The following is a 27,817-nucleotide window of genomic DNA, read 5'->3' on the forward strand; positions in this document are numbered from 1 at the left end:
AAATGTGGACATGGACCCTCAAGGGGTTTCCTTTACAGAAGAGATCCACCTAAGCCTGGTCAGTTTTTCAAACAGAGTGAGGATATCTATCTCTTAACGTTGCAACAATTCAGGAGTATTCTTGGGAAGGGAGCTTGAATTATGAGGAATTTTTGAACATAATTTCTTGACAACTAACCAAAGATTTCCCCAGGGCTACTGACTCGTATATAAAGTGCTGTGTGTCTACCAAGACATGGGGCCAAGGCTTTGTGGAAACGTAGCTCTCTTTTCAGCCGCCCGTTCACAGAAATCTTGCTGATGGACAAGTTGGATACAGAAACTCTGCTGTTTCAGATTCCAACTCAATACAACAGCCCCACTAGTACTCAGTCGTATTTTACATCACACTGAGAAAGAGTTTTTTTTGTAAATTTTTTTATTTTAATTAGATGGAAATTATTATGCAATAAATGTTAGTTTTGTTGCTGCATTTAAAGCTGCAACAAATTGAAATGGTTCCTTGTTGGCAAGTCTTTGACACCATGGATTGGAATCATAGAAACCCTTCAGTGTAGAAGGTGGCCATTTGGCCTATCAAATCTGCATTGACTCTCATTCGGAGCATCCCATAAGAACATAAGAAATAGGAGCAGGAGTAGGCCATCTAGCCCTCCGAGCCTGCCCCGCCATTCAATAAGATCATGGCTGATCTGAAGTGGCTCAGTTCCACTTTCCCGCTTTCTCCCCATAACCCTTAATTCCCTTGCCTACCAAAAACCTATGTACCCGTGTCTTAAATATATTTAGCGAGGTGGCCTCCACCACATCAACGGGCAGAGAATTCCAGAGATTCACCACCCTTTGAGTGAAGAAGTTCCTCCTCAACTCCGTTCTAAACTGCCCCCCCCCCATCTAGAGGGCTGTGCCCTCTAGTCCTGCTGTCATTTCTGAGCGGGAAGAATCTCTCTACCTCTACCCTATCCATCCCCTTCATTAACTTATACGTCTCTATAAGATCCCCCCTCATCCTTCTAAACTCCCATCCAGGCCCACTCCCTGCCTCATTCCCATAATTCCCTCAACCCCACAATTCGCCCCATGAATCCCCTTAACCTACGCACCTGGGGACTCTATGGTAATTTAGTGTGGCCAACGCACCTCAATTGCCTATCTTTGGATGGTGTAAGGAAACTGAAGCACTCGGAGGAAACCCACAAAGACACAGGGAAAATGTGCAAACTTCACACAGACAGTCACCCAAGGCTGGAATAAGCTTCATCACAGGTAATTACCATTTGGTTAGTCAGGACTGCACTGCTGATAAATTACTCACACCTTTTTTTTCACTTCAAGATCATTGTCCCTCATGAATTAACATATTGAAAGTTTCCCATGACTTTTGGAATAAATCTGTCCATTAATATCTTGCTTGCTGCCACATAAGAAAATGAGCTGGAAGTCAACTAGTCATTAGGTTAGCTTACAATCTTGTGTCAAAGAGTAGTTTTAATGAGATGAAGACAGTGGAGAATCCAGAGAAGGGAGGATATGTCTTCCTCTCAGACTCATGCAGAACTCAGTTACATGGAACCATCGAAACAAGGAGCAGGAGTAGGCCTTTCAGCATTTTGAGCCTGCTCTGCTATTTGATATGTTTGATCCTCTACCTCAATGCCACACTCCTGCGCTCCCTCAGAGTCTATAAATCTATTTCCTTCTTTACAGGGTCAGCAGACATAAAGCTTTCCTCACAGACAGTGTTTAACTTATCATAAACTCCCCTGGTGCCCTTGCCTCCATTATCCTGTCTACTGTGTCAACAAGCACCATATTCCATTAAAAGGTGCAGCAACCAGTTGGATCTTTAGAGTTCAAGGCCACTCCCACAGCCTGTTCCTGGAGGAGAACCAAACCCTGGATGTATGAGTTTGTTGACAAATCCAGCTGTGTGCTCCAGGCATCTCATCAAAGTTTTCACCCTGTTCCTAATGGAGATGATTTGATTCCCTGAAAGACATTTCAACAACAAATGACACTAGCACAGATCACCCCTTAATCTTCAAGACTCAAGGAAATACAAGCCTTGTCAATGTAACTGGTTCCCATAATTTTATCCTTAATGCCTTAATATCATTCTGATAAATATATACTGCACTTCCTCCAAGGTCAATTTCTCCATTGTGAGAGTGGTGCCCAGATCAGAATCCAGAATTCCAGGTGTGATCTAAGCTGAGATTTATACAAGTGCCACACAGCTTCCACCGCCTTTGTATCCCACTCTCTTTGACATAAAGGTCAGCATTCCTCTAACCTTTGGAATGATTCTTCAGTATCGGGTTACTGACTGCCAAAGAAAGTTGACTTGCTTCTGGATCTCTATGAACAGAGTGACATATCTTGTTGGAACTCTCTGACCCAAAAACAATCCCACTTTTCTCTCAAATGGAGAAGGATGTCAGTTGATTTTAAGACGGTGAATTGGTGAAGGATTGAACACAGTGTAGACATACAATACATTATATCTATTAGTAGTCCCATGGCCCTGTGATTTCCAGCCTGCTTCTCTCCATCCTGCTTCAGTCTGCCCATAGGGAAGGAGATGTAGATGTTCTTTCTGATGTAGAGTGTCGCAGTAACCTCCCTGATACAGCAGTGAACTGTGAAATGTCACTGATATCAGCTGTTGCAGCCAAAAGGAGACTGTGGTGTGAACGTTAAGAACCACAGTGAGTTCCATTGATCATTTTGAATGGCAGAGCGGGCTCAAAATGCTGTTTCGATGGTTCCATGTAAATGAAATCTAATGAGCTGAGAGGAAGATGTCCTCCCTATTCTGGATTCTCCATTGTATTCATCTCATTAAAATAATTGTGACTGCAATAGATGATCCAGCTCACCGAGAACCTTCTTGGTGAAACATCAAACCTTACATGTTGCTCCTCGGAGAGGTTGAGGAGTGAGAAATGCCCTGAAGGCCCGTTATGGCCTCCTGAACACTGCACCCTTCTTCCCCCTCCCTCTTTCCTAGCTATTTCTGCTTTCTTCTATTGCTGTGATTGTACCTTTACATGCACCGTAGCAGAAGAAGCTCACCTGGCTTGAGTGGCCAGTTGGGAATGGGTAGTCAGCCCAGGGGATGGAGTATTACTTTGGACAGAAAACCATCTGAAAACATGTGGGAACAGGGCATTTGGTGAGCTACTCCAAGGCAGCCAGGGGGCAGCTGGCTTCTGTACAGTTTCTCTTGTTAATAAATAGACAAGCAGGTTACGTGGATTGGCTATACTAAATTCTCCCTCAGTGTACCCGAACAGGTGCTGGAGTGTGGCGTCTAGGGGATTTTCACAGTAACTTTATTGCAGTATTAATATAAGCCTTCATGTGACACTAATAAACAATTTTTAAAAAGAAAGTGTTCCTGGGGTGATGTGGTGGCACAATAGTTGGGACTGCTGCTGCTCAGCACGAGGGATCCAGGTTTGATTGTGGCCTAGGGGGAATGTGTGGAGTTTGCACATTCTCCCCATGTATTTGTGGGTTTCCTTTGGATACTCTGATTTCCTCCCACATTCCAAAGATGTGTAGGTTATGTGGATTAGCCACATTAATGTGCCAGATACAGGGATAGGGCAAGGGGATGGGCCTGAGTAAGATGCTCTTTCAGAGTCAGTGCAGACTCAAAGGGATGGATGGCCTGCTTCTGCACTGTAGGGAATCTGTGTTTCTATTTTACTCTATAGATGAAGTCTGTGAAAATGCATATATTGGTGACGAGGACAAAATGGATTACAAGAACACTGCCTGTGACCTAACACTCTTTTAATCCAAGTCTGAAGGAAAAAGATGCTCACGTGAATGCCTGTCTTTGGGTGAATAGACCCAGTGAGATGTTGCCAGACCCTAATGGGTGGATGCGGAACAAACTTGAATTGGCCGGGACAGCTAAGAAAAAAGTACAAAGAAAGTAACTCTCAGAAGAAAGAGCTGTGATTTTGTGTTTAAGAAAAATGAAACTTAAGAAAGAAAAGCTGTTGTTGCAGTTTTTTTGAATACAGAAAGCAAGAAGAACACAGAACAGTATTTTGTTGGAAAAGAGAAAATGCTTCAAGGGGCTACTGGCCCTGTCCCAGAAGCACAGGAAGATGAAGAGGTTAAGATTGCCGGGCTCCCGATCTGAATTGAGTTTGCAGGGGCCCGGGGCAGTGGTCCCTCGCCAAAGAATTGCAGACAGCGAGCTTGCAAAGAGAAGTCCTCAACCTGCTTTAAAAATAAGTTTAAAAGTTTTGTTAAAAATGGGCCTGAATGGAACATGCTGGATCTCCTGTTGAAACTGACAAAGAAAACTGGCACATCGGTGAGAGGAGGGAGAACTATGTGAAGTCTCCATGTAGCAAAAGGGAAAAATAAAGCTGCACAGATCACTAATATCAGTCGGAGTTTTAAAAGTAAAGAATCAAGGTTCAAAAAGGAGCAGCAGCTTCCCACCCAAATTTCAAAAGCATGGGATAAGCACACAGAGAGAACCGGCAACTGTTAGTAGTTTAAAAAACATTGACACTCCTAAAGCCATAGAGGCAGTGCTTTTCAAGTGGTAGTACATTTAAAGGGGCAATCACAAGAAGAAACAAACAGCAATGGACGGGAAAATTTAAGAATATCCCAAATAGAGGATAACTCTCAAAAAGATCTATAAATAAACTGACCTCAAGGAAGAGGCAATGCAAGACCTCAAGGAAGAAACAATGGAAGACCCTGGAAGAAGGGCACTGAAAGATTCCAGGACAGCACCAAAAGATCCCAGGAAATACAATAAATGACCAAGTGAACAGCAACAAGAGAACTGCAGAATGGAAACACTTTGTTGGAGACAGACCCGACCAACAATAAACCCAAGAGGGGTCTAGCTGAAGTTAAGACAAGTAGAAATGAAGATCCCATTTATGAAATGTGCATGTCCAGTAAGAACATGATAGATTCACTTAGGAAAGACTGCAGAAATTAAAGACTGGAGAACTAGAAACTACTGAACATAAAGAGGAATCAGCAAAAAGAACTAAAGCTCCAGAGAAGACATTAAAATAATGAGATGAAATGACTGACAGCAAAAAAAAGTATATGGTGGCACAGTGGCTAGTACTGCTGCTTCACAGCGCTAGGGACCCGGGTGCAATTCTGACCTTGGGTGTGTGTGTGGAGTTTGCACATTCTCCTGTATCTGTGTGGGTTCCCTCCAGTTTCCTTCCACAGTCCATAATTGTGCAGGTTAGGTGGATTAGCCATGATAAATGCACAGGATTGTGGGGATGAGTGCAGGGTGATGGACCTGGATAAGATGCCTCTTTCGGAGTTGGTGCAGACTTAATGGGTTGAATGGCCTCCTCTGCTCTGTAGGTATTCTGTGGTCCTAAATTCCCAACAGTCGTAACCCCAATTTTATTGCTTCCAATTTGAATAATATAAATTAGATGAAAACATAAACTTTGTTACCTTAAGGCTTAAACTATTCCATTAAAGTAAAAAGATAGCAAAATTGATTTTTATTTTACTTTTACACATGCGTATTGTAGAGGACAGTTCCATTAGCTCGAGTTGTTTTGGCCACTCTTTCTTTCTCTAGTTCACAAATACTTTGATCTGCAAAAATGTTACAATTTATTCCTGACCTAAAATTTCAGTTTCCATTCCATAACCCCAGATTATTAATGTTGATGGAAAATATTTGTTGCAACTTCATCATTGACACTTCCCACCTGCAGATTATTCCACTCATGAACTTATACAATTCCTTATCCTTTTACAGAAAGTTTTCATTCCTAAGCTATTAGCATGCAATGATGTGGAATTGAAATGACACTCAATTGCCACCCAGACTCTTTCCATTACCCTTTGTTAAGTAATAAAATTTATTTATCCCCTAAACTTTAGATAACTTTTCCTTTGAATGCACGAATACAATACAATCATGGCTGATCTTGAATTCCAACTCTATTTTCCCATCTGCTCCCCATTATCCCTTAATTCCCTGAGAGACCAAGAACCTTCTATCCCAGCTTTAAATGTACGCAACAATGGAGCATCCACAACCCTCTGGAGTAGAGAATTTAAAAAATTCACAGTCCTTTGAGTGAAGTTTCTCCACGTCTCAGTCCTAAATGATTACTCCTTATCCTGAGACTGTGCCTGTGTTTTCGACTCTCTGACCTGTGGAAACAGTATCTCAGCATCCACCTTGCCAAGCCCTTTCAGAATCTTGTATATCTCAGATTGCCTCTTATTTTTCTAAAATCAAGAGAATGTAAGTTTAATTTATTTTGACATTATGTTTTTAATATTTGTACATTTGTTCTTAATGATTTTAGTATTTGTGGGAACAGGTTAAAATATGTTCATTTGAATATTCACCTGTGGTGTGCCTTTGAAAAGAGGATATGATTTTGTGATTTCTCTATCTAAAATAATGTATCATTTGTTTGTAAACTCTGGAGGCCTAGGGGAACAAGAGATATGACTAATTACAGACGTGAGGTGGCAGATGTTGATTCGCAGCCCAATGGAAAAGGTGATTTGGACTATTTCCAAATAAGGGAGGAGGAATAATGAAAAGTGAAATAAAAGTTGAAAAATTGCAATCTTAGTTGACACAGTGTTACCAGTGGCTCACAGCACCCAGGGACCTGGATTCGATTCCCGGCTTGGGTCACTGTACATGTGGAGTTTGCATGAGTTTCCTCCGGGTGGTCTGGTTTCCTCTCAGTCCAAAGATGCGTGGGTTAGGTGGATTGGCTATGCTAAATTGCCCCTTAGTGTCAGGGGGACTAGTTAAGGTAAATGTAAGGGTTATAGAGATAGGGCCTGGGTGGGATTGTGGTCAGTGCAGACTCAATGGGCTGAATGGCCTCCTTCTGCACCATAGGATTCTATGAGTCTACGATTTCAAGGGTATGACCCTTTTGGACATGGTTCAAAATCAATTCAAAGACAAAGAAGCAAAATACATTGTCTGTGCTGACGATGCTCAAGGACTCATAGGCACTTGAGAGATGAGGGAATTTTATGTTCACTTCACTGTTCTCTGTTGAGCATTTGTAAAATCTTGCTTAATAAATTCTACATGATTATTCCTAGCTTGTTAGGTCAAGCACAACTGAGGACCTAGGGGGTCGTGTTCATTATCTCCAACCTCCTCCTTCCACCAATTTCACTTGATTAAAAACTTAACATTTTCATGTTCTAATGAAAATCACAGTCCAGAAACATTAACCCCATTTCTCCCTTCATTGATGCTGCCAGACCTACTGATTGTTTTCAGCATTTTCTATTTTCATTGCAGATTTCCGGCAATCCCCGTTATTTTAGTTTTGTTATTTGTATTTATAATCAAGGTCAAGTGAAGTCTGTCCTTAGTGACTTAGTACTTACAGCTCATCTTCCTCTGGTTGCACCACGCCCTTTTCCTTTATGTTGTTTTCAACATATTATTCACTTCTGCTTTACACTCCCAGGCTGTGCGCACTCTCACTCGTGCATATAGGAACGTACACATGTATAACATTGTGTGTGCACAAAACTATGGTATAGGAATATATGTGTAGGAATGGTTGTCTGTCAGATATGCCTGTGTAAGAATGCATAAGTACTTAGGAATATGTGGTTAGCACTGCTACCTTGCAGTGCCAGAGACCCGGGTTCAATTCTGGCCTTGAGTGACTGCTTGGGTTTCCTGATGTTCCGGTTTCCTCCCACAGTCCAAAGATGTGTAGGTTAGATGGAATGACCATGGTAAATACACGGGGTTACAGAGATAGGCCAAGAGAGTGGGCCTGGGTAAGTTGCTCTTTTGGAGAATTGGTGCAGACTCGATGGGCAAATGGCCTCTTCAGCACTGTTTGGATCCTAAGTGCAGGAGTGTGTGTATGTATTTGATTCTTTTACTTATTGTGTATGTCTCTTGAGCAATTTAAGTATTGTTGTCTTGAGGGAATTGATGCTTTGCAGGTTGCTATTTCAAACTGATGAATGGGTTGCATAACTGAAGGTGTTAACCAATTGGCATTGCGTGCTGTCAATGCTACAGGGTTGGCCTGGAATCTCCAGGAATTGAAGACCAGTATTCAGGACATTGCTGTATGCAACCCTGGAGAGAAATCATCAGAATATCAAAAAAGATTGCTTTTGCCATTTTCTTTAAACATTTCTCTTCACAAATTCTTAAAATTTTGGAAATGGCAGGGGCGCTGTTAGAATGACAGTCAGATAACATCCAATTGGGGATTGAGTCTTTTTGCTTTCTAGTTGGAGCATGGGGACGTGTCCAAGGAATACGTTTAAAACATTTAGCACTAATAGCTGGAACATGGGGACAAATCACGTCTGAGGAATATATTTAATCACAGTTGGCAAGCTTAGGTATGAGTGAGGTATTGCCTTGCTTAGATTATTGCAGAGCATGAATCTGAATGGCTATGCAGCAATAAGCCTGTAGGAGCGTCAATGATTTGGAATAGAATTCATTAAGCAGACCCAGTAAGGGTGGGAGATGACATTCCTGAATTTGAACATTAAGATTGTTTGTTGAGTTCCTCCCTATTTATAGAATGCCTTGCATTGTAAATTGCACCTAATGCAGAAAGCAAGAATTGACAACCATGACAACAAACAGAATCAGGTATTGTTCCCTTTATTGTGTTCATGCTTCCTTATGTACAATACAGAAAGACACATCTAGGACAGCTTCTAAAGTTCATGGACACTGCCAATAAAAATGAGCAGAAAGTGCTTTATAAAGTGCCATGAAATGTGCTACAGTGCATCATCTAAAGTAATATTTTAAGAGGTACCAGGAGTAAACACTTTGATTAGTTGCATTAAAACTTCAGTCCCAGTAAAATCCAACAAGGCAGTAGAGACAGCCGCAAAATCAGCCACCATGAAGACCATCAATGCTCAACTGAAATGGATTTAACTGGTGGTGAAAGTAACACCAAGCAGCTGTTTGCATTCACTGGAGAGGGGAAGCTGGCAAATCTCCTCCCTGTGCAAATGATGGAAACCCAAGCAATCCAGAGCTTCTGGAAAACATTACAACAGCTCAACAACTAAGCACATATGATGTGCCCCTCAAAATTTATCCAGACATCTGGGTACATGGACACCATGAGGAACTATGTATCTGTAAAATACACACTCCAAACTTAATGTCCTTTATACAAACAGGTCAATACTTTGCAAATCAATTGACATTTGCAACATTCTTCCCAGCACAGTAAGTAAGGAGCTAGCGGAATGGCTTCTCAGTAAAGTTACACAGCAGCTGTGGACACATGCAGGGTATCCCAGCAGGTCCAGGAAAGAACAAGGCAGTGAACAGCCAATAACTAACAAAGCTGCTAATAAATAATCACGTACCTTGGGAAATATTTCACCTGCAAGTTACATATTCAAAGTTGAAAACATTACTCTGGGACGTAAAGGTCAGATTCTCTCACAGTGATAACTAGGAAGAAAAGAACTAGTAATAAACTGTTGATTGTACATTAGGTCCAAGGAACAAGTAAGTGCATGTGATGACCACATGCATTATAAGCATTTGAAAAGCACAGTCAAACACCGAGTTATATCTTTATAAAGTGCAGCTCAATATCCCTGCCAGTTGCTCTGAAATGTGCTGTCTAAAGCTCTTGATAAAGTACCTTCACTTTGGTACTTTTGTGCTGTTACCACTGCTGTTGCTTCGATGTATGATGTCAATGTTTGTTTCCCTCCCCAACTGGTTTCACATTGGTCAAAATTCTCCTCATTTGAAATTGCACTACAATAATATTCCACTCCAATCTCCAAAGCTTTGGCATGGGCCCATTTTGTAATTATTTCATTGCTTGTCCATCAGGAAATGATGTCAGCATTGTGATTAAATCCACACATTGCCTTCGGCAGGAATGAAGGGGTATCGATGGACAGATCTGTGAGCTCTGTGTATTTCCCCCCCCGCCCCACCCCCGACCTCAAGGCCTCACAGTCACTGTTCAACAGAAATTAGCAGTAACCTCCACTCCAAGGAATGCTTTGCATTAAAAGTTAAAGTCACTGTTGCACCAACCAAGGTCCACGCGAGGATGAAGATGAGGCAGGACGAAGATGCTATCATTGTGACCTTCTACTTAAAGGCTGCTTAGTTCAGGAGGCAGAATTTCCAGGAAAAATGCCACACATCCAAGAGAGTCATTAGCCCTTAATATCTACGATGCTGGTATTGTTGGCAGTGCAATGTTCAGTACAACTTGATGAGGAACTCAGGGTACTTGAAGCACTGGCTGACTCTGGATTGGAAAAAGGAGTGAAAAAGAAAAGAATGACATTCTATATGCCAATCCCTTCAAATATCAACAGACAGGAAACAAAGTCTTTCTTACATTGAGACTGAGAAAGGAACAACCTCACCAGCATTGAACTTCAGAGAGATTTTCCAATTGTTCACCCCCAATTAATGGGCAGAAAGAACAGTAACTAATTGAAAAAAATATAATGTAATCCATTATCTCACACCCCCACCCATTCAGAGTCCTATCCGAGTTTTTATTCTGGTTATATACTGATGCCAGGCTCGTAGGCCAGACAGCAGTTAATGATATTAGGAAGGATGGGTCACTACATTAGTAGGATCACAGGGCACTAACAGGATAGTGATAAAGTGGGAGGAGTTAGCAAACTAACATGGTGGAAAGCACATTAAAGGGGTGGGGACAACACAATAAGAAGGTAGGCAGCATGCCACTGAAGGGGGCAGCATGGAGGGAGCCAGTAGAGTGGGCAGCACGCTTGGGGCAACATACCAGTGGAGAGGCAGTATGCCTATGGAGAAGGAATTTGTGCTAATGGGGTGGGTGGTACACCAATGGTGTGCACAATGTGCAAATTGAGGGCACTACAATAACCATCAGCGTGGTCAGGCACCAGGCTGGTTGGGTGTTAACAATGCAGCTTCTCAACTAATGGCCAGTGTGACATCTCTCATTCGGTTTCTTACCTGAGCTACTTATAGATTGAGAAGAGCTGGAGTCCCCGATCAGTGTCTGCAGGTTTGTAGCCGAGACCCAGCCCTCTTTATTTGTGTTAAGATTTCTGACAAGCCTGAGGGCAAAATAAAATGTGCATCACCCCTAGTTCCTTATCTAGCAGCGAGGGAACAGGCACAGTGATTACTGGCATAGTAACCATTCAGGATAGCATTGCAGGTTAACAAATCCATAATGAGATTCACTTCTAGAGGAACAGATTTCAAAAGCAGAGAAGTTAAGTTAAATTATACAGGATCTTGGTTAGAGCATAAAAGAATGCTGTGTGGGATTTTGCTCTCCATATTACAAAGAGGATGTGCAAACACTGGAGAAGGTGAAAGAAATGATTTATAAGGATGAAATCACAATTAATGGACTACATTAATGAGAAACATTAAACAAGCTGGAGCTCTTTTCTCAAAAGAAAAGATTGAGGAGTGACTAGGAACTCCTAATCCTCACACAGATTTGATAAGGTACCAGTGGAGATAGTTCGCTGTGTGGGGAAGTTCAATATAGAAGCCTAAAGTATCAGATCATTCAAGAAAGAATTCAGGAGGAATGCTCTTACTCAAAGAGAGGCAAGAATGTGAAACTAACAAATGGTGTGGTTGTGATAAATAGCATAGATTCAGTTCAGGGGAAATTTGATAAGGGGAAAGGAGCAGAACGATATGGTGATAGGGTTAACTGAAGAAAGGTAGGAAAATCACAGAGCATTCTGCTGGGCAGAATGGCCTCTATACTGTCATTTTAATGCAATTTCATATAATTTTATGCAATTCTTTGTAGCTTATTCAGTTTTTTAAAATATTTCATGAGATTATGAGTAAAACTAGCAAGTGTTGGCCATCCCTAATTACCATTGAACTGAGTGCCTTGCTGGACCATTTTGGAAGAAATCTAAAAATCACCCACATTACTGTGGAACTGATTACTGAACCAGATGAGTTTTCACAACAATCAATTGTAGTCGCCATGGTCATCACCATTACTGAAACTAGTTTTAGATTTATAAGTTGAATTTAATTCAACTTATAAATTACACCAGCTGGTGTAGTGGAATTTGAACCCAGGTCCTCACAACACATCCGGGGATGGCTCACTCGTCTAGTGACAATACCACCGCATGACCATCTCCCCATACCTAACTTCTCTATTTATATTTTGTACATAGGAAAAGACTGGAAATCTGCCATCATTACCTGGTCTGGCCTATATGTGATGTCAGGCCCATGGCAATGTGAATGTAGTTGACTCTTAACAGCCTTCTGAAATGACCTTGCCAGTGACACCCACATCCCATGAAGAAATGAATCTATTGTCTTGAACTTCCTGCAACATGTGCAGTGAAAATTCTCTGGGACAGGATACATGATCATTCACATCATGGGAAGGTTTTCCCTGGCTGAGAATTTCTTTGAGTTTCTCCTGGTGGCTGGTAAACCAGGAGAAATAACATTACCTGCTGAATGGATGCTTAACTGCAGCCTACAGCTGGTGTACAATTGGCTTAACTAGGACCCAGGCCTGGTGTATGTGAAACTTAACTAGGCCCCAGGCCTAGTGTATGTGGAGCTTAACTAGTGCCAGGCCTGGTGTATGTGGGGCTTAACAAGGGCCTAGGCCTGGTGTATGTGGAGAAGCTGGCGTTGGACTGGGGTAAGAACAGAAAGAGGTCTCACAACATCACTTTAAAGTCCAACAGGTTTATTTGTAGCAAATGCCACAAGCTTTTGGAACATGAAGGTGGTTCCTTCATCAAGCGAGTGGGAGTTCTGATCACAAATGGCACAAAGACGCAAACTCAATTTACATGAATAATGATTGGAATGTGAGTCTTTACAGTTAATCAAGTCTTAAAGATGCAGACAATGTGAGTGGAGAGAGCATTAAGCATAGGTTAAAAGGATGTGTATTGTTTACATTGAAAGTTAGTGAGATTTTGCAAGTCCAGGCAAGTTGTGGGGGTTACAGATAGTGTGACATGAACCCAAGATTCTGGTGATTCCACGTGATCTCGCCTGAGAACACCATCCACCAGGTACACGGTACATACTCTTGCAACTCGGCCAACGTTGTCTGATACGCTGCAGGAGAGGATGTCCTCAGGCTTGGTACATTGGGGAGACCATACAGATGCTACGACAACGGATGAATGAACACCGCTCAACAATCACCAGTGAAGACTGTTTTCTTCCTATTGGGAAACAATTCAGTGGTCACGGGCATTTGGCCTCTGATCTTCGGGTAAGCATTCTCTAAGGCTTAGACAGGTTGCAGAGCTGGGCCGAGAGGTGGCGGATGGAGTTTAATGCGGAGAAGTGTGAGGTAATTCACTTTGGTAGGAATAACAGATGTGTCGAGTATAGGGCTAACGGGAGGACTCTGAATAGTGTGGATGAACAGAGGGATCTAGGTGTATGTGTACATAGATCCCTGAAAGTTGGGAATCAAGTAGATAAGGTTGTTAAGAAGGCATACGGTGTCTTGGCGTTTATTGGTAGGGGGATTGAATTTAGGAGTCGCAGCGTCATGTTGCAACTGTACGCAACTCTGGTGCGGCCACACTTGGAATATTGTGTGCAGTTCTGGTCCCCACATTATAGGAAGGATGTGGAGGCTTTGGAGAGGGTGCAGAGGAGGTTTACCAGGATGTTGCCTGGTATGGAGGGGAGTTCCTATGAGGAGAGACTGAGGGATTTGGGGTTGTTTTCGCTAGAAAGAAGGCGGCTAAGAGGGGATCTTATTGAAACATATAAGATGATTAGAGGTTTAGATAGGGTGGATAGTGATATCCTTTTTCCTCGGATGGAGAAAGCTAGCACGAGGGGGCATGGCTTTAAATTAAGGGGGGGGTAGTTATAGGACGGATGTCAGGGGTAGGTTCTTTACCCAGAGGGTGGTGAGGGATTGGAATGCCCTGCCTGCTGCAGTTGTAAATGCGCCTAGTTTGGGGGCGTTTAAGAGATCCGTGGATAGGTTTATGGATGAAAAGGGATTGGTTTAGGTTAGAGGGTCATTGTTTTTTAACTGGTCGGCGCAGCATCGTGGGCCAAAGGGCCTGTTCTGCGCTGTAATGTTCTATGTTCTATGTTCTATGTTCTATGTAAGGCGGCCTTCATGACACACGACAGCGCAGAGTCGCTGAGCAGAGACTGATAGCCAAGTTCTGCACATATGAGGACGGTCTCAACCGGGATCTTAGGTTCATGTCACACTATCTGTAACCCCCACAACTTGCCTGGACTTGCAAAATTTCACTAACTTTCCTGTCTGGAAACAATATAGATCCTTTTAACCTATGCTTAATGCTCTCTCCACTCACCTTGTCTGAATCTTTAGGACTTGATTAGCTGTAAAGACTCACATTCCAATCATTATTAATGTAAATTGAGTATGTATAATTTGTGCCCTGTTTGTGATCAGAACTCCCACTTACCTGACAAAGGAACAGCGTGGTCCAAAAGCTTGTGGCATTTGCTACAAATAAACCTGTTGGACTTTAAGCTGGTGTTGTGAGACTTCTTTCTGTATGTGGAGCTTAACAAGGGCTCAGGCCTGGTGTATGTGGAGCTTAACTAGGGCCCAGGCATGGTGTATGTGGAGCTTAACTATGGCCCAGGTGTGGTGTATGTGGAGCTTAACAAGGGCCCAGGCCTGGTGTGCGTGGAGCTTAACAAGGACCTAGGCCTGTATGTGGAGCTTAACAAGAGCCCAGGCCTGGTGTCTGTGCAGCTTATCAAGGCCACGGCTTAACTAGGTCCCAGGCCTAGTGTACATGGAGCTTAACTAGTCTGGAACCTCAAAAAAGTCCACCTGCTGAAGTGAACTAATCCCATATAACAACAGAGTGACAGTCGGGATATGTCTACAGTGATGATAGGCTCTGGATACATTGGTGGTTCCATGACAGAGGGCAGAACCTGGCACTTTCACCAAGATGGATATCTGTGGGTGTTTGGACACATTACTGTCTCAGATTCCAGTACTACCATAAAGGTCTTTGAAGGAAGGTCTTCCTTCAAAAACTGATAACTTTAGGCTGCATGGGAAGCAAAAATGCAAAAAAGTCCCAAAACCAAAGCTTCAGACTCACCCACCTCCAATGGCAGAAAGGGAGAATGACTCTCAGGAGATGAGTGCTCATTTAAATATGTTAAGGTGGCTGCATGGCTCAGATTATTCCCCCCATTTCCCTTCTATCCAAAGATGTGCAGGTTATGTGTATTGGCCATGGTAAATGCGTGCGTTGATGAGGATAGGCCATGGGGGTGGATGATCTTTTGGAGAGTTGGTGCAGACATGATGGGCTGAATGGTCTCTTTCTGCTCCGTAGGGATTCTCTGTATTTAGTGCTGTCTAGCTAGGTTTCCTCAGCTTCAGGAAAGGGAGATCAGGGCTGCTTCAGTGAAGAAGTTAATGCCTTTCCATCAGAGCTTGTGGGCCAAGTAAAGCCCTCTCCAGCCCCCAGCTAAAACTAACATTCCCAGTGCTTAGATCTACTGTGCCCCTGCACCACCATGTTTCAATACCCTCCTTGGGCCCACGCCTCTCCTCCACCTGCACCTGCAAACCCCGTCAAAATCTTCTCCCTACTTCTCCAAATTCTATTGAGATCCTAGCCAATCCCCGGTCTCTCCGTCCCTCCATGTCACATCCCACTGCAGCCTAATGCTGCAACTTTACTGGTCGGAAGGCAGCCTGTCTTTCAGTCTTCGGCTGTGGCTGGGAAGAACGTACAAAAACAGAGATCTGGATTTGACAGAATTTACCACGAACCAGCTCCACCAACCCCATATCAAACCCCACTAACCCTGTCATTGAACCCAATCAACCCAAGTGTTAACCCTGTTATCAAAACCCAGTGTCTAACCCCACATCGATCCCCACCAACCCCAGTGTCTAATCGCACAAACCCTGTTATCCAACCCCAGTGTTAAACCTGTTATCAAACCCTAATGTCTAACACCACCAACCCCATTATCGAATCCCACCAACCCCAGTGACGGCATGGTGGCTCAGTGATTAGCACTGTTACCTCAGAATGCCAGCGACCTGAGATCAGTTCCGGCCTTGGGTGATTGTGCAAACTCTACACATTCTGCCCCCGTCTGTGAGTTTCCTCCGGATATCCAGGTTTCCTTCCATTGTCCAAAAATGTGCAAATTAGGTGCATTGGCTATAATAAATTGCCCTTTAGGTGTCATGGGAATTAGGGGGAACATGTGAGGTTACGTGGGTGGGATTGTTGTCTGTGCAGGCTCGATGCGCTGAATGGCCTCTTTCTACACTGTAGGGATTTTATTATGTTTAACCTCAGTAACCCCAGTGTCTAGCAGGGATGTACTTCTGAGGCTGTACAAGGCTCTGGTCAGATCCCATTTGGAGTACTGTGAACAGTTTTGGGCCCTATATCTAAGGAAGGATGTGCTGGCCTTGGAAAGGGTCAGAGGAGGTTCACAAGAATGATCCCTCGAATGAAGAACTTGTCATATAAGAAACGGTTGAGCTTTCTGGGTCTGTACTGGTTGGAGTTTAGAAAGATGGGGGGGGAATCTTACTGAAACTTATAGGATACTGCGAGACCTGGATAGAGTGGACATGGAGAGGATAATTCCACTGCTAGGAAAAATTAGAACCAGTGGGCACAACCTCAGGCTAAAGGGATGATCGTATAAAACAGAGATGAGGAATTTCTTCAGCCACAGAGTGGTGAATCTGTGGAACTGTTTGCCGTAGAAGGCTGTGGAGGCTAGGTCATTGAATGTCTTTAAGACAGAGATAGATAAGTTCTTGATTAATGAGGGGATCAAGGGTTATGGGAAAAAGGCAGGAGAATGAGGATGAGAAAAATATCAGCCGTAATTGAATGGCAGAGAAGACTCGATGGGTTGAGCGGCCTAATTCTGCTCCTACATCTTATGGTCTAACCCTTAATATCACAGTCAAGCACTGTCTGCAGAAACTATATCTAAAACATTCACCATCACCAAGCAATGTGAGTAATGTTTGCTGTTATCGCATGTCTGTGCAATTGTTAAAAAAAATTAGGAACAGAATTAATTTTGTGCGGCTATTTTGCAAAATTTATTTGAATTATAGAAACATAGAAACAATGAGCAGGAGGTGGCCATTTGGCCCTTTGAGCCTGCTCCACCATTTATTACGATCATGGCTGATCATCCAACTCAACAGCCTAATCCTGCTTCTCCCCATAACCTTTGATCCCATTCACCCCAAGTGCTATATCCAGCCACCTCTTGAATACATTCAATGTTTTGACATCACTACTTCCTGTGTAATGAATTCCACTATGTCACCGAGAGCAGAGTTTGTGGACGAATGGAATCACTATAATGTGTATCGTTGCAAAACGTACAGCTGTTTGATATAAAGCAGCAAGAGGTCCTTAAACGTACCATTGTCCATCTTGGCCCTCATGTAGCAATTGTAACAGATCACCAGTGTGCGCTGTCAGTTCGTCTCCACCTGACTTCCCATAATCCGCTATCACTGTGTACTTCCCAGGAAGCTGGGAAAAGAAAACAAATTCCCAGGACTGACTCACATTCTGTCAACTGGTGAGCAACAGTTAAACTTTCTTTATGACAGCTCTGACTCAAGCAAGCAACAGAGACCATTGATTTCCTTAAGTAAAATGTGAATATGTATTCAAAACAGAAAACAATGCATATGTAGAGCAAGAAATCGGGGGGCGGGGGGGGAGAGATCCGAGAGGTGTGGGAGGTGGGCAAGAAATCCAGTTGTGGGGGGGGGGCAGAGATGTGGGAGGGGAGAGGGAGGGAGAGAGAGAAAGGATGGTGGGGGGAGAGAAAGCGTGAGAGGTAAGTGAGAGAAAGGAGGGGGGAATGGATGAGCAAGAGAGAGGGGAACGATAGAAGGGAGACACACGTGCAAACATATCAACACAAGCCATATGACAAGAGACCATACAAAACATTTCAAGTGTGCATTATTATTAAACCAAGTGAGGTAATGTTATGGAGGTGACTTTTTTTGTACAAAAATCTTCAAAGGCAATCCATTGACACTGATGCAGAAGAGGATAGCTCGAAATATGCTGCAGAATTCCAGGTTTAGTCAGACTGAATCTTAGAAACCCCAATACCCATGGGAGAAAATTAATTAAAAAGGATTTACAATAAATAGAGAGAATCAAACTGGTTTAGTTTTGCCAAATGAAAACTGAAGGCTCCAAGGCATATACGATGGCCTGAATTTTACTCCCTACTTTGGCGAATTTTGGGGTGGGAGGACGGGAGCATGAGATTGCATGGACAGGATTCAGGATTCCCTCCAGAGTCACACCCATTCTGATCCCAATATAATTTTTACAGTGGGGCAAGCAGGGATTTGGTTGGGAAGGCTGTACTTGCCGCAATCAAGACCATTAAATGGTCTTAAGGGCCTTTTCCCGCTCAGCCTCAATATTAGGCTGGCAGGTGTTGGAAAGTTCAGGGTGTAAACCAGAAAAAAATTATCATCTACTTTGAGCAGGAAAGAGCATGCAGGGGGGCAGGGTTGTGTGTTTCAATTGGAAGTCCCTTCTTGACTGTGGATGCCCTCCCCTCAAGCACTGGACACCTCTGGACCTTCCCCCCTCACCTATCCCCCATAAGCCAATTACACCCCTGGCACCACCCCAGGTGTCCTGTACCATTAACTTGTCTCTATGTCCTGGTACTTATCCCCAGGCTTGCGCTGCGCCTCCTCATTGTAGGACTTTGTTCCAGGTGAGGTTGGCATTCCTACCTGCTGCCAGTCAACATTCATTAGAGCATAAAATAACAGTGGCCTGTCAGAGCCAGAGGGGATACATTCGTTTCTCATCTACTCTCCAGGCGGTGGGGTCGAGGTCCCATCCTCCAAAAAATTCAGGCTAATGATATGTTGAAACCTCAGAAATATCATTCCGTGGTTTCAAGCATTTCCTTGTAAATGAACTTCGATTTACAAAATAACCTGGTCAAACAAATTTATACTTTCACCATTCACAAAAGATTCTGTCGGTTTCCCATGGGACATTTTTATAACAGCAGTAAAACAATGTTGTCAATTGTTGGAGGGTCCTCCAATTACTGACCTACAGTTGCTGTAACAATGGGACATCCAACAGATTTGGTCAGCCCATAGAGTTGCTACTGACCAGACAAGGGGGGCAATAATGCAGTGCACTAAAGTAAATGGTGTACTCCCTAATGACAGAAATAGATGTTTCTCTTGTCTACAATGCGCCTAGGATCTTGAACACTCGAGGCGGTGGATGCTAAGCTCCCCAGCAGTTATATTCAAAGGAAACGGCTCATCCATTAATTGTGACAACAGCTAAAACTTACCAACTTCCTGCTAGTTTCCTCTTCACAATCTGATGAATTGAGTTGGTCATCAGCACTGGACCATCCATCATTGCTTTCTTCTGGTGCATCAAGGGAATGAGAAGTTTTGGTCCAACCTGCATTAAAAACACATCGAGTGACTAAAAGATTTCAGCAGAATTGCCCAATGCAATAAAATGGTTCTTCATAGTACAGTTTGCATTTTTTAATGTCCTTCCAAGAGCAACAATCACATTGAAATTCTCTGTTCAAACTTCTTTCTTTTTAGGGATGCAGATAGCACTGCAAGGCCAATATTTAATGCCCATACCTATTTTGCTTTGCGAATGATAGAATCTTATTGTACAGGGCAGGGGTGAAAGGTGGGATTATTTGGCCCATTCGCTGATTGAAAGATCTATTTAATTGGCTCCACTCCCTCAGTTTTCTCATTAAGTATTTTTCCAATTTTCCTTTAAAAATTACTGTTAAAACTGCTTTATCACTGTTTCAGGCTGGATCAGAAGCACTCTGCATGAAAAAAATTCTCACCTGTCCCCATTTATCTTAAATCTCTATCTTCAGTTATCATGTTTCTTAATAACAGAAAGAGTATTACCCTACCTCCTATTAATTCCCTTCAGTTTCAAAACACCTGTATTAAATTTCACCTCTAATCTCAGGTGAATAATTCCAGTTTCTCTAATATCTATCCATAACTTGAGTCCCTAATCCCTGGCACAATCCTTGTAAATTGACTCAGTACATCTTTTCAAGGTTTTGCCATCCTTTGTAGAGTGATGCCCAGAACTGGACACCATGTTTTAGCAGAGGCCAATTCAGTGTTTTAGAAACGTTTGACATGACTTCCAATCTTCTGTAGTCAATTCTTCTATTAATAAAGTCAAGGATCACAAATTCTTCATGAACGGTCCTATCAACTTGTTCTGCCAGCTCCAAAGATTTTCAAGGTCTCCCCACCCCAGGTCTCTGTTTCTGTACCCCCTATAAAATAATACATTTCAGGTATTCTCAGCAATTTCCCACCAAAGGATTGGAAAATAATTACATTGAAGTTTTGGAATTTGAAGCAAAGTGTAGTCACACACAATTTTAAAATGGCAAACAGACAATAGATGCTTAGCCTGTCTGGACGACTGATGAAATACATCATATCCAGTTAGTTAGGAAGTCTCTATCCTTTCAAACACAGATAAAAAGAGAGACAGACCCATGGTCGATCAGGGCACATCATATCCTTTTCTTTCAACATCTATCAAAGAACATTCATATGTCACGCTGTTCTTGTCACAGCAGCAGACTACCACTACCACCTATCTGTGGGCATATTGAACTATTTTGAAGGAAGACCTATATTTTTAAAAAAGAAATGCAAGCAAAGAACAATCAAAAGATGGCTAATAATGTAATCACTTTCTGGAAAATCCCTATGTGTGCTTGACAGAGAGAACATGGAATGTCACACCTAAAGAGGTGTCATGGCCTACTTCAAAAAGAGACACTTGAAAGCACAATGTAAAAAAAATGCCAAAGATTGAACTTTAATCTTGGAGAAAAAAGATTGCCACATCTCAGCAGTCATCTAAACCTATCACCTGTTGATTGATATCTCAGGATGTGTAAAATGGCCTGAGCTGAAAGAAAACAAACTCTGGCCACAAGACATGCCTTTCTTCCCCTCTCGGGAATGCACAGGGAAAAATACACAGGGGAGAAGGGGGATAACTGAAATAAATACACAAGACTGATGGTAAGATTAAGTGATTTAGAATCGACAAATGCAGTGAGCGCTCTTTCTAGGCATGATGGGAAATTTAGCCAATACTATAGGTATGATGGAACTGTTAGCCAAGGGTAGTTCCAGAGACAGCTAGCTCAGTAGTTATGACAAAAACAACTTTCACAGACTTTGTTTGCTGAAGAGGACAAGAAGGAGACAAGAGGGAACTGAAGACCATACCCAAAGCTGAGGGTGAGATAATGGGATCATAGTAATGGTTAGTTAAGAATTTAATGAGAAATAATAGAGTGAAAATTAGGAAGATAAAAATTACAAATATGTGCTACAAAGCCTGTATCAGAGAGAGAGGTTCCTTGGCAGGTTGAGGCATACTGTCTTCAGCATATGCTTGTAAATAAAGTCCCCCTTACTTAAAAGCTCTTGGATCCTGAGTGGTTGTTTTTATCACCAGAGAAAATAGTGCTGGATGTACTTACTGTGTATGAGATAACAAGAAGAACCAGTTACCCCTGCAGAAGCAGGAGGATTTTTAAATTAATCTTGTTGTGAATGGCCAAGGGGGTTGAATAAAGAGGGAAGTCAGCTCATTGTTCCTCACCTGGGTTTGCAACAAAATTAGAGTTCTGCCTCAGTTGTAACAAATTGCGGACCTAATCCAGCATCAGTCATAACAATACCCTTTTATTTCATATAGCTGATGGAAAAGTCTTCACTTCCCTAGATGAGTGTAACTCCAACAAAAGTCAGAAGCTCACCACCATCAAGGACAAATAAGACCACTTAATCTTTAAGCATTTACTCACTTCACCACCAATGCAGCAGTGTGTGCCATCTACAAGATGCACTGCAGCAACTCACCAAATTCCTTTAACAGCACCTTCCAAAACCTATGATATCTACGACTTCAAAGGGCAAGTGCACAGGAACACCACAACTTGCAAGCCCCCCTCCAAGTCATCCACCATCCTAATATGGAATTAGATTAGCATTCCTTTGTTGTTACTGGGTCAAAAACTATTGCATAAATTCAATTCCCTTCTTTCCAAAACTTAGAACAAAAATCAACTGGGGGAGTACTGCACATTTATTCTGTCTTTCAGATCAGATGTTAAACCAATGCCCCCTCGGACATAAAGGATCCCATGGCACTACTTTAAGGATGATCAGAAGAATTATCCCCAGTGTCTTGGTCAATATTCATCCCGCAGTCAACATCACAATGCTTTTTGTGGGAGCTGGTTCTGCACAAATTGCCTGCTGCATTTCCTATATTACAACAGTGACTACACTTTAAATATACTTCATTGATTGCAAAGTGTTTTGGGATGTCTTGTGGTGATGTAAGACTTGTATCACAACGTACCTTTACCTGAATACATACACCGCACTATATCCTTTCTATCATATATCACACAGAATCCTTCCTTTTTATCATATAATTACACAGCATCCTTTTTTTATGATATATCACACTGCACCCTTTCATTTTTTCATATATCATTTTGTTTCCTTCCTTTTTATCATATGACCCACTGAATCCTTCCTTTTTAATGGCAATACACTTTTTTAGTGTGTATTACACCTTACCTTTCCCTTTTTCTTGTCTCTTTGGTGAAGTCACTGATATGCTGTGATTTTCTGGGCTCACAATCTCTGCTCTTTTTACTTTTGGTGGGCTCCGCAGGGGACTGTCAAAAGAGTAAAATAGAGTTCACAAAAATTACAACTAAGTAAGACAAAACGAGTAATGAACACATTAATTTTTCTGAAAACAATTTGTTTAAAAGCAGATTATATCTGGCTATACTAAAATCAACAACTCATTACTGAAGTACTTCCAAATGATATCTTTATCCAATTAGTTATTATGTAGAGTTTATGACTGAACATAATAACTCAAGGAGAGACTCAAGAGAGCAGAAGTAATTGAAAGACAGGAGAGGCACGTCCTCCTTGCCATTTGACTTTCACGGGGTTCACTGGCTGTGCCAGCATATATTGTCCATCCTTAGTTGTCCTGGTGCTGGTGAGCAGTCTTCTTGAGCCACTGCAGTCTGTGGTATAAGTATATCCACAGTGCTGAAGGGGAGGAAGTTCCAGGATTTTGATGCAGTGACAGTGAAGGAACATTGAGTGGGAGTGGGGGTGGATTCACAAAGAAAATAAAACAGCTTAGAAAGGATGAAACAAAGCAGGCAAGAGACAGATGCCAAGCAGTTGGATTGTTTAGAGTACAGGAAATTAAAATGCAGATAGATTCTGACACATTCTAAAAAGGATGAAAAAGAGACAGGCAGAAACAAGAGTAATCACACGCTAAACAGGAAGGGGGCAGCAAACTTAAAGAAGTTCAAATATGACATGCAGCAAAAATGAACTAAGTGTAAACTATTAATCCAACTCAGTCAACATAAATTGCAACATCAAAACATGGAAATAAGCCAACCCTCAAATGAAGTAGTCTGTGTCCAAATGCAGTGAGACCTTGTCAACATTCGGACTTGGGCTAACAAGTGGCAAGCAATATTCGTGCCACACAAGAGCCAGGCAATGGCCATCTCACAGCAAGAGAGAATCTAAACATCTTCCCTTGACATTCAATGGCGTTACTGGATCCTCCACTATCAACAGCCTGTGGGTTGCCATTGACCAGAAACTGAACTGCACCAGCCATTTGGATTGTCTACAAAAGCAGTTCAGAGGTTAGGAATTCTGCAGCAAATAACTCGCCTTCTGACTCCGCAAGGCACGAGTCAGGAGTGCGATGGAATACTCTCAACTTGCTTGGATGAGGGCAGCTCCAGCAACACACAAGAAGCTTGGCATCATCTAGGACAAAGCAACTCACTTGATTAGTAGCCCATTCACAAACATTCAGTTCCTCCACCACTGAAGCACAGTGGCAGCTCTGTTTATCATTTACAAGATGCACTGCAGCAACTTGCCAAAGCTCCTTTGAAAACCCTTCCATATCTTCAACAGACACGTGGGAAAACCATCACCTGCAAGGTGTCCTCCAAGCCACACACCATCTTGACTTGAAAATATATCAATGTTCCTTCACTGTCACTGCGTCAAAATCCTGGAAGTTCCTCCCCTTATACCGCAGACTGCAGTAGCTCAAGAAGACTGCTCACCAGCACCAGGGCAACTAGGGATGGACAATATACGCTGGCGTAGCCAGTGAACCCCGTGAAAGCCAATAATATGAGTTTCCTGACCTAAGGATGTCCATGAAATGATGCAGCCAACGTTCTCTACCAACATGAATATATTTGATTATTTCACACCAATTTGATTCTTTATAAGACTTTATAGGACATTCTAGCACTAATGCTGAGACCTACCCAATGAGACACAAAGCTAGCACTGCACCCTGCTTCAATATATAATCTACTATTAAGTCTTTGTATCTCACTAGTCTGAATGTAGCCAACTCCAACAGGCCTGCTGCCATTTCACATTTAAATGAGCTTTGATTGCTATAAGGCAGCTTCTACCCTACTTGGAAGGAAGTCCTACCTTGAAGAGTTGTTGGCCAATCACATAAGTTGAAAGTTCATCAACCCATCCAGATACAGGACTGCAGTGCCCGGAAGAGGAACTGCAGCAACATGCCTTGGACTAAGTGCAGGGAGCCCCATGAGATACTTGACAGGGGTCCAGGGTAGGGGAGGAGAAAGAAGTGGAAGGGGTTCTGGCGAGGGCAGGGGACGGGATGCTCTGGCAGTAGTGGCAGGGTAGGGGAGGGGGTGCGATTGAGTAGTGGGGGGAGTTCTGGATTGTCTGGACTGTGAGGGGAGGGCAACTCCATTCATAAGGGGGCTTCTGATGGAGATTCCCTGCCTCCCACTCCCCAAACCTGAGATCAGTGCCAGTGATTTTTTTTCTAACCCCACCTTCAGTTATCCAGTGCCTGCCAACCTAAAAAGGCCCTTAAGTGTCCAGCTATTAAGTAGCCATTCAAGGGCCTTAAGGGCAAAGATGGGTTCCCTGTCCAAGGCTCTGCCCCCACCTGCACTGTAAAATCACTAATGGATAGGGATATGTGGGATCCCAGAATGCTGCCACCACCTCAAAACCCAGGTCTACCTGCTGGAGGAGGGAACCATAAAATTCAGGCCTCTGTGTCACAGAAAGCAGAAAATAATGCTGCATTGCTCCAAAATCTACTGAGTGCAAACCATCTACTGTTGTCATTAATCAAAGTTTTCAGCACATCAGTTATACAAGGCTACATTATGAACTTCAGATTACATGAAGGTACATTAAATGTAACATGTAGAGTACTTGCCTGGTATTAATAGGTAGAGCTAAAGGAGCAACAGAAATATGCTCTGTCTTTTGGTACTGGTTAGAAACTGGAAAACAAAATTTGTTTGCACCGTCACCACAAATTTCAACAGTACCAAACCAAAATCTTGTCATTAGCCACCTATAAAGCTGGACATCAGTCAAAGGGAGAACAAGTTATTGTTGAAAAAAGACAATTTGTCGAAGCTTTTCGTGTTGCATTCATCAGGACAATTGCAAGAATACCATTGTCAGGAGAAATAACTTTGTACTGTATGAGAAGGATGATTGCGTGGCAAGTGGACCCTGTTTGATGGAGGGGTTGCCTTGGAAAATGCATCACTTGATGGTAACTGACAATTAACTGCCAAATATTGTTTGAAAATCAAAATTAGGCAGCTCGATTCTGATTGATCAAGACATTGGCCTAAGGATGAACCAGTACATAACAGAATCAACTGGGAGTGGGAGAGCTGTATTCAGGTAGAATGAAGGGTTATCTCCCCCATTTTTATCTATTCAAGGGTGGTAAATTATGAATGGTATACAGGATTGGAAACCATCCTCTGGTTTATGGCCGTGCAAACTCAGTGGGAAGGACAGGGCACACAGCACAGCACAGTGTAAGATGAGCAGCCTTGCACTGACTCATGGGGGGAGGGGGGGGGCATGGCGTGTAAATCCTGTAAGCCCCTATATGGGCTTTGAGTAGTTTTTAAAAAAAGTCATATCCAGTTGGGATGGAGGCGTGAGCGAGAATAATATATCATCATCACACACTGAGCTAAAGAGATAATTGGTGCATGGAGAGAGTAAAGCACACTTGCCTTTGGGGTAGGCATTCAGGAGGAGGAACATAGGAACAGAAGCCAACCATTTAGCCCCTCCAAGTCAAATTGTGATGTGTGCAGAAATGCAGTGCATTGGCTAGTGACAAATGACAAGGTCACTCTGTGTGATTCTGTTTATCAGTTCATCTCTGGGAAGAGTTCAGCCAGCCTGGAGAAAAACACTCACAGAGCCCAATGAGTTTGTATTCCTAGGAGGAATGATGGGTCATCCAGATAGAAAAAAAAGTTCAGACTAATATTCTTACTTCTCTGTTTTACCATTTTCATTCTGGGATGTGCAATGGTTAAATGTATTGTAGAAAGTAAAGATTACACTTTACTTTCCACTGAATCCATAGCATGGAGATAAATATGCAAAGTGGAACAAATATTCAGCTCTCAAATCTGCGCAAAACATAACTCCCATTGTATTTGTAGCATAGTTTCATAAACCACTGCTGCTGCAATGAGATTGTAGATGTAACGTGAATGTGAATCAGGACCAGATCTCTCACCAGGGCAATAAGGAGAACAAGAGTCTTTAAGAACATAAGAAATAGGAGCAGGAGTAGGCCATCTAGCCCTTCGAGCCTACCCCCCCATTCAATAAGATCATGGCTGATCTGTTGTGGCTCAGTTCCACATTCCCGCCCTCTCCCCATAACCCTTAATCCCCTCTCTTATCAAAAACCCATCAACCCGCGTCTTAACTCCCTTCTAACCACTCCCTCAGAATTCTTAAAGAGGTAAATACAAAAGCCCACAAAAATGCTTTTAAATGATTTCAACAGTTCTACAAGGAACAAAGTGCTTTAAACTTACTTAAACAGGTTTTTGACAGGTAAATTCTTATCTCTCTCTCTGCTCCTTCACTCCTCTGCTCCAGCACTTCACTTTGAAGTCAGTTTGGGTGTGAGTTACTATACAATGTTCACTAGGGTCTAAGAGAAAGTGGCCGGGATGTCCCACAGTGTTCACCACCAGCGAAAGTGGCAACTGTGACAGAAAACCCCACGGGATCATGGCAGCGAGAATCTTGGTAGTGAGATAGAATCCCTATAATGCAGAAAGTGGCCATTCAGCCCATCGAGTCTGCACCAACAACAATCCCATCCAGGTCCTATCCCTGTAACCCCACATATTTACTCCACTAATCCCTCTAATCGACACATCCCAGGATACTAAACGGCAATTTAGCATGGCCAATGCACTGAACCCATACATTTTTGGGTTGTAGGAGGAAACTGGAGAACCTGGAGGAGACCCACATAGATACGGGGAGAACGTGCAAACTCCACACAGACAGTGACCCAAGCTGGGAATCGAACCCAGGTTCTTAGAGCTGTGAGGCAGCAGTGCTAACCACTGTGCCATCCTAAGATCTTGTTCTCAGAGATTATGCACCCCTTTCCATTTATGTAACATTAAACTCATTTAAGTAACATTAAACTCATTTAAATACATTAACATGAACTTAAAATGCTTCCCCGCCACATGTTCCCCACAGGTAAGGAATTCACATCAGTGAGCTTTACAACAGATATTTAAAAATGTGAA

General features: G+C 42.6%; 1 protein-coding gene across 8 annotated transcripts in view; it reads right to left on the reverse strand.

Annotated features, from left to right (window-relative positions):
- Nucleotides 1-8,643: 8,643 nt before the first annotated feature.
- mcf2la (mcf.2 cell line derived transforming sequence-like a) overlaps nucleotides 8,644-27,817 on the reverse strand; it is a 197,054-nt gene continuing 177,880 nt past the window's right edge. For 6 of the 8 annotated variants that reach the window (XM_080204142.1, XM_080204143.1, XM_080204144.1 and 3 more), the window contains 6 exons: nucleotides 25,432-25,498; nucleotides 22,725-22,825; nucleotides 19,397-19,512; nucleotides 17,459-17,571; nucleotides 11,006-11,109; nucleotides 8,644-10,298 (listed from right to left, as the gene is read on the reverse strand). In XM_080204142.1, coding sequence (XP_080060268.1) covers nucleotides 10,204-10,298; nucleotides 11,006-11,109; nucleotides 17,459-17,571; nucleotides 19,397-19,512; nucleotides 22,725-22,825; nucleotides 25,432-25,498 — 596 coding nt within the window. In that variant the 3' untranslated portion in view covers nucleotides 8,644-10,203. The other 2 variants (XM_080204149.1, XM_080204150.1) reach the window with 2 other exon arrangements.

Source organism: Carcharhinus amblyrhynchos, chromosome 15, assembly GCF_965287045.1.
Source record: "Carcharhinus amblyrhynchos chromosome 15, sCarAmb.v2.hapA, whole genome shotgun sequence".
Taxonomy (NCBI): domain Eukaryota; kingdom Metazoa; phylum Chordata; class Chondrichthyes; order Carcharhiniformes; family Carcharhinidae; genus Carcharhinus; species Carcharhinus amblyrhynchos.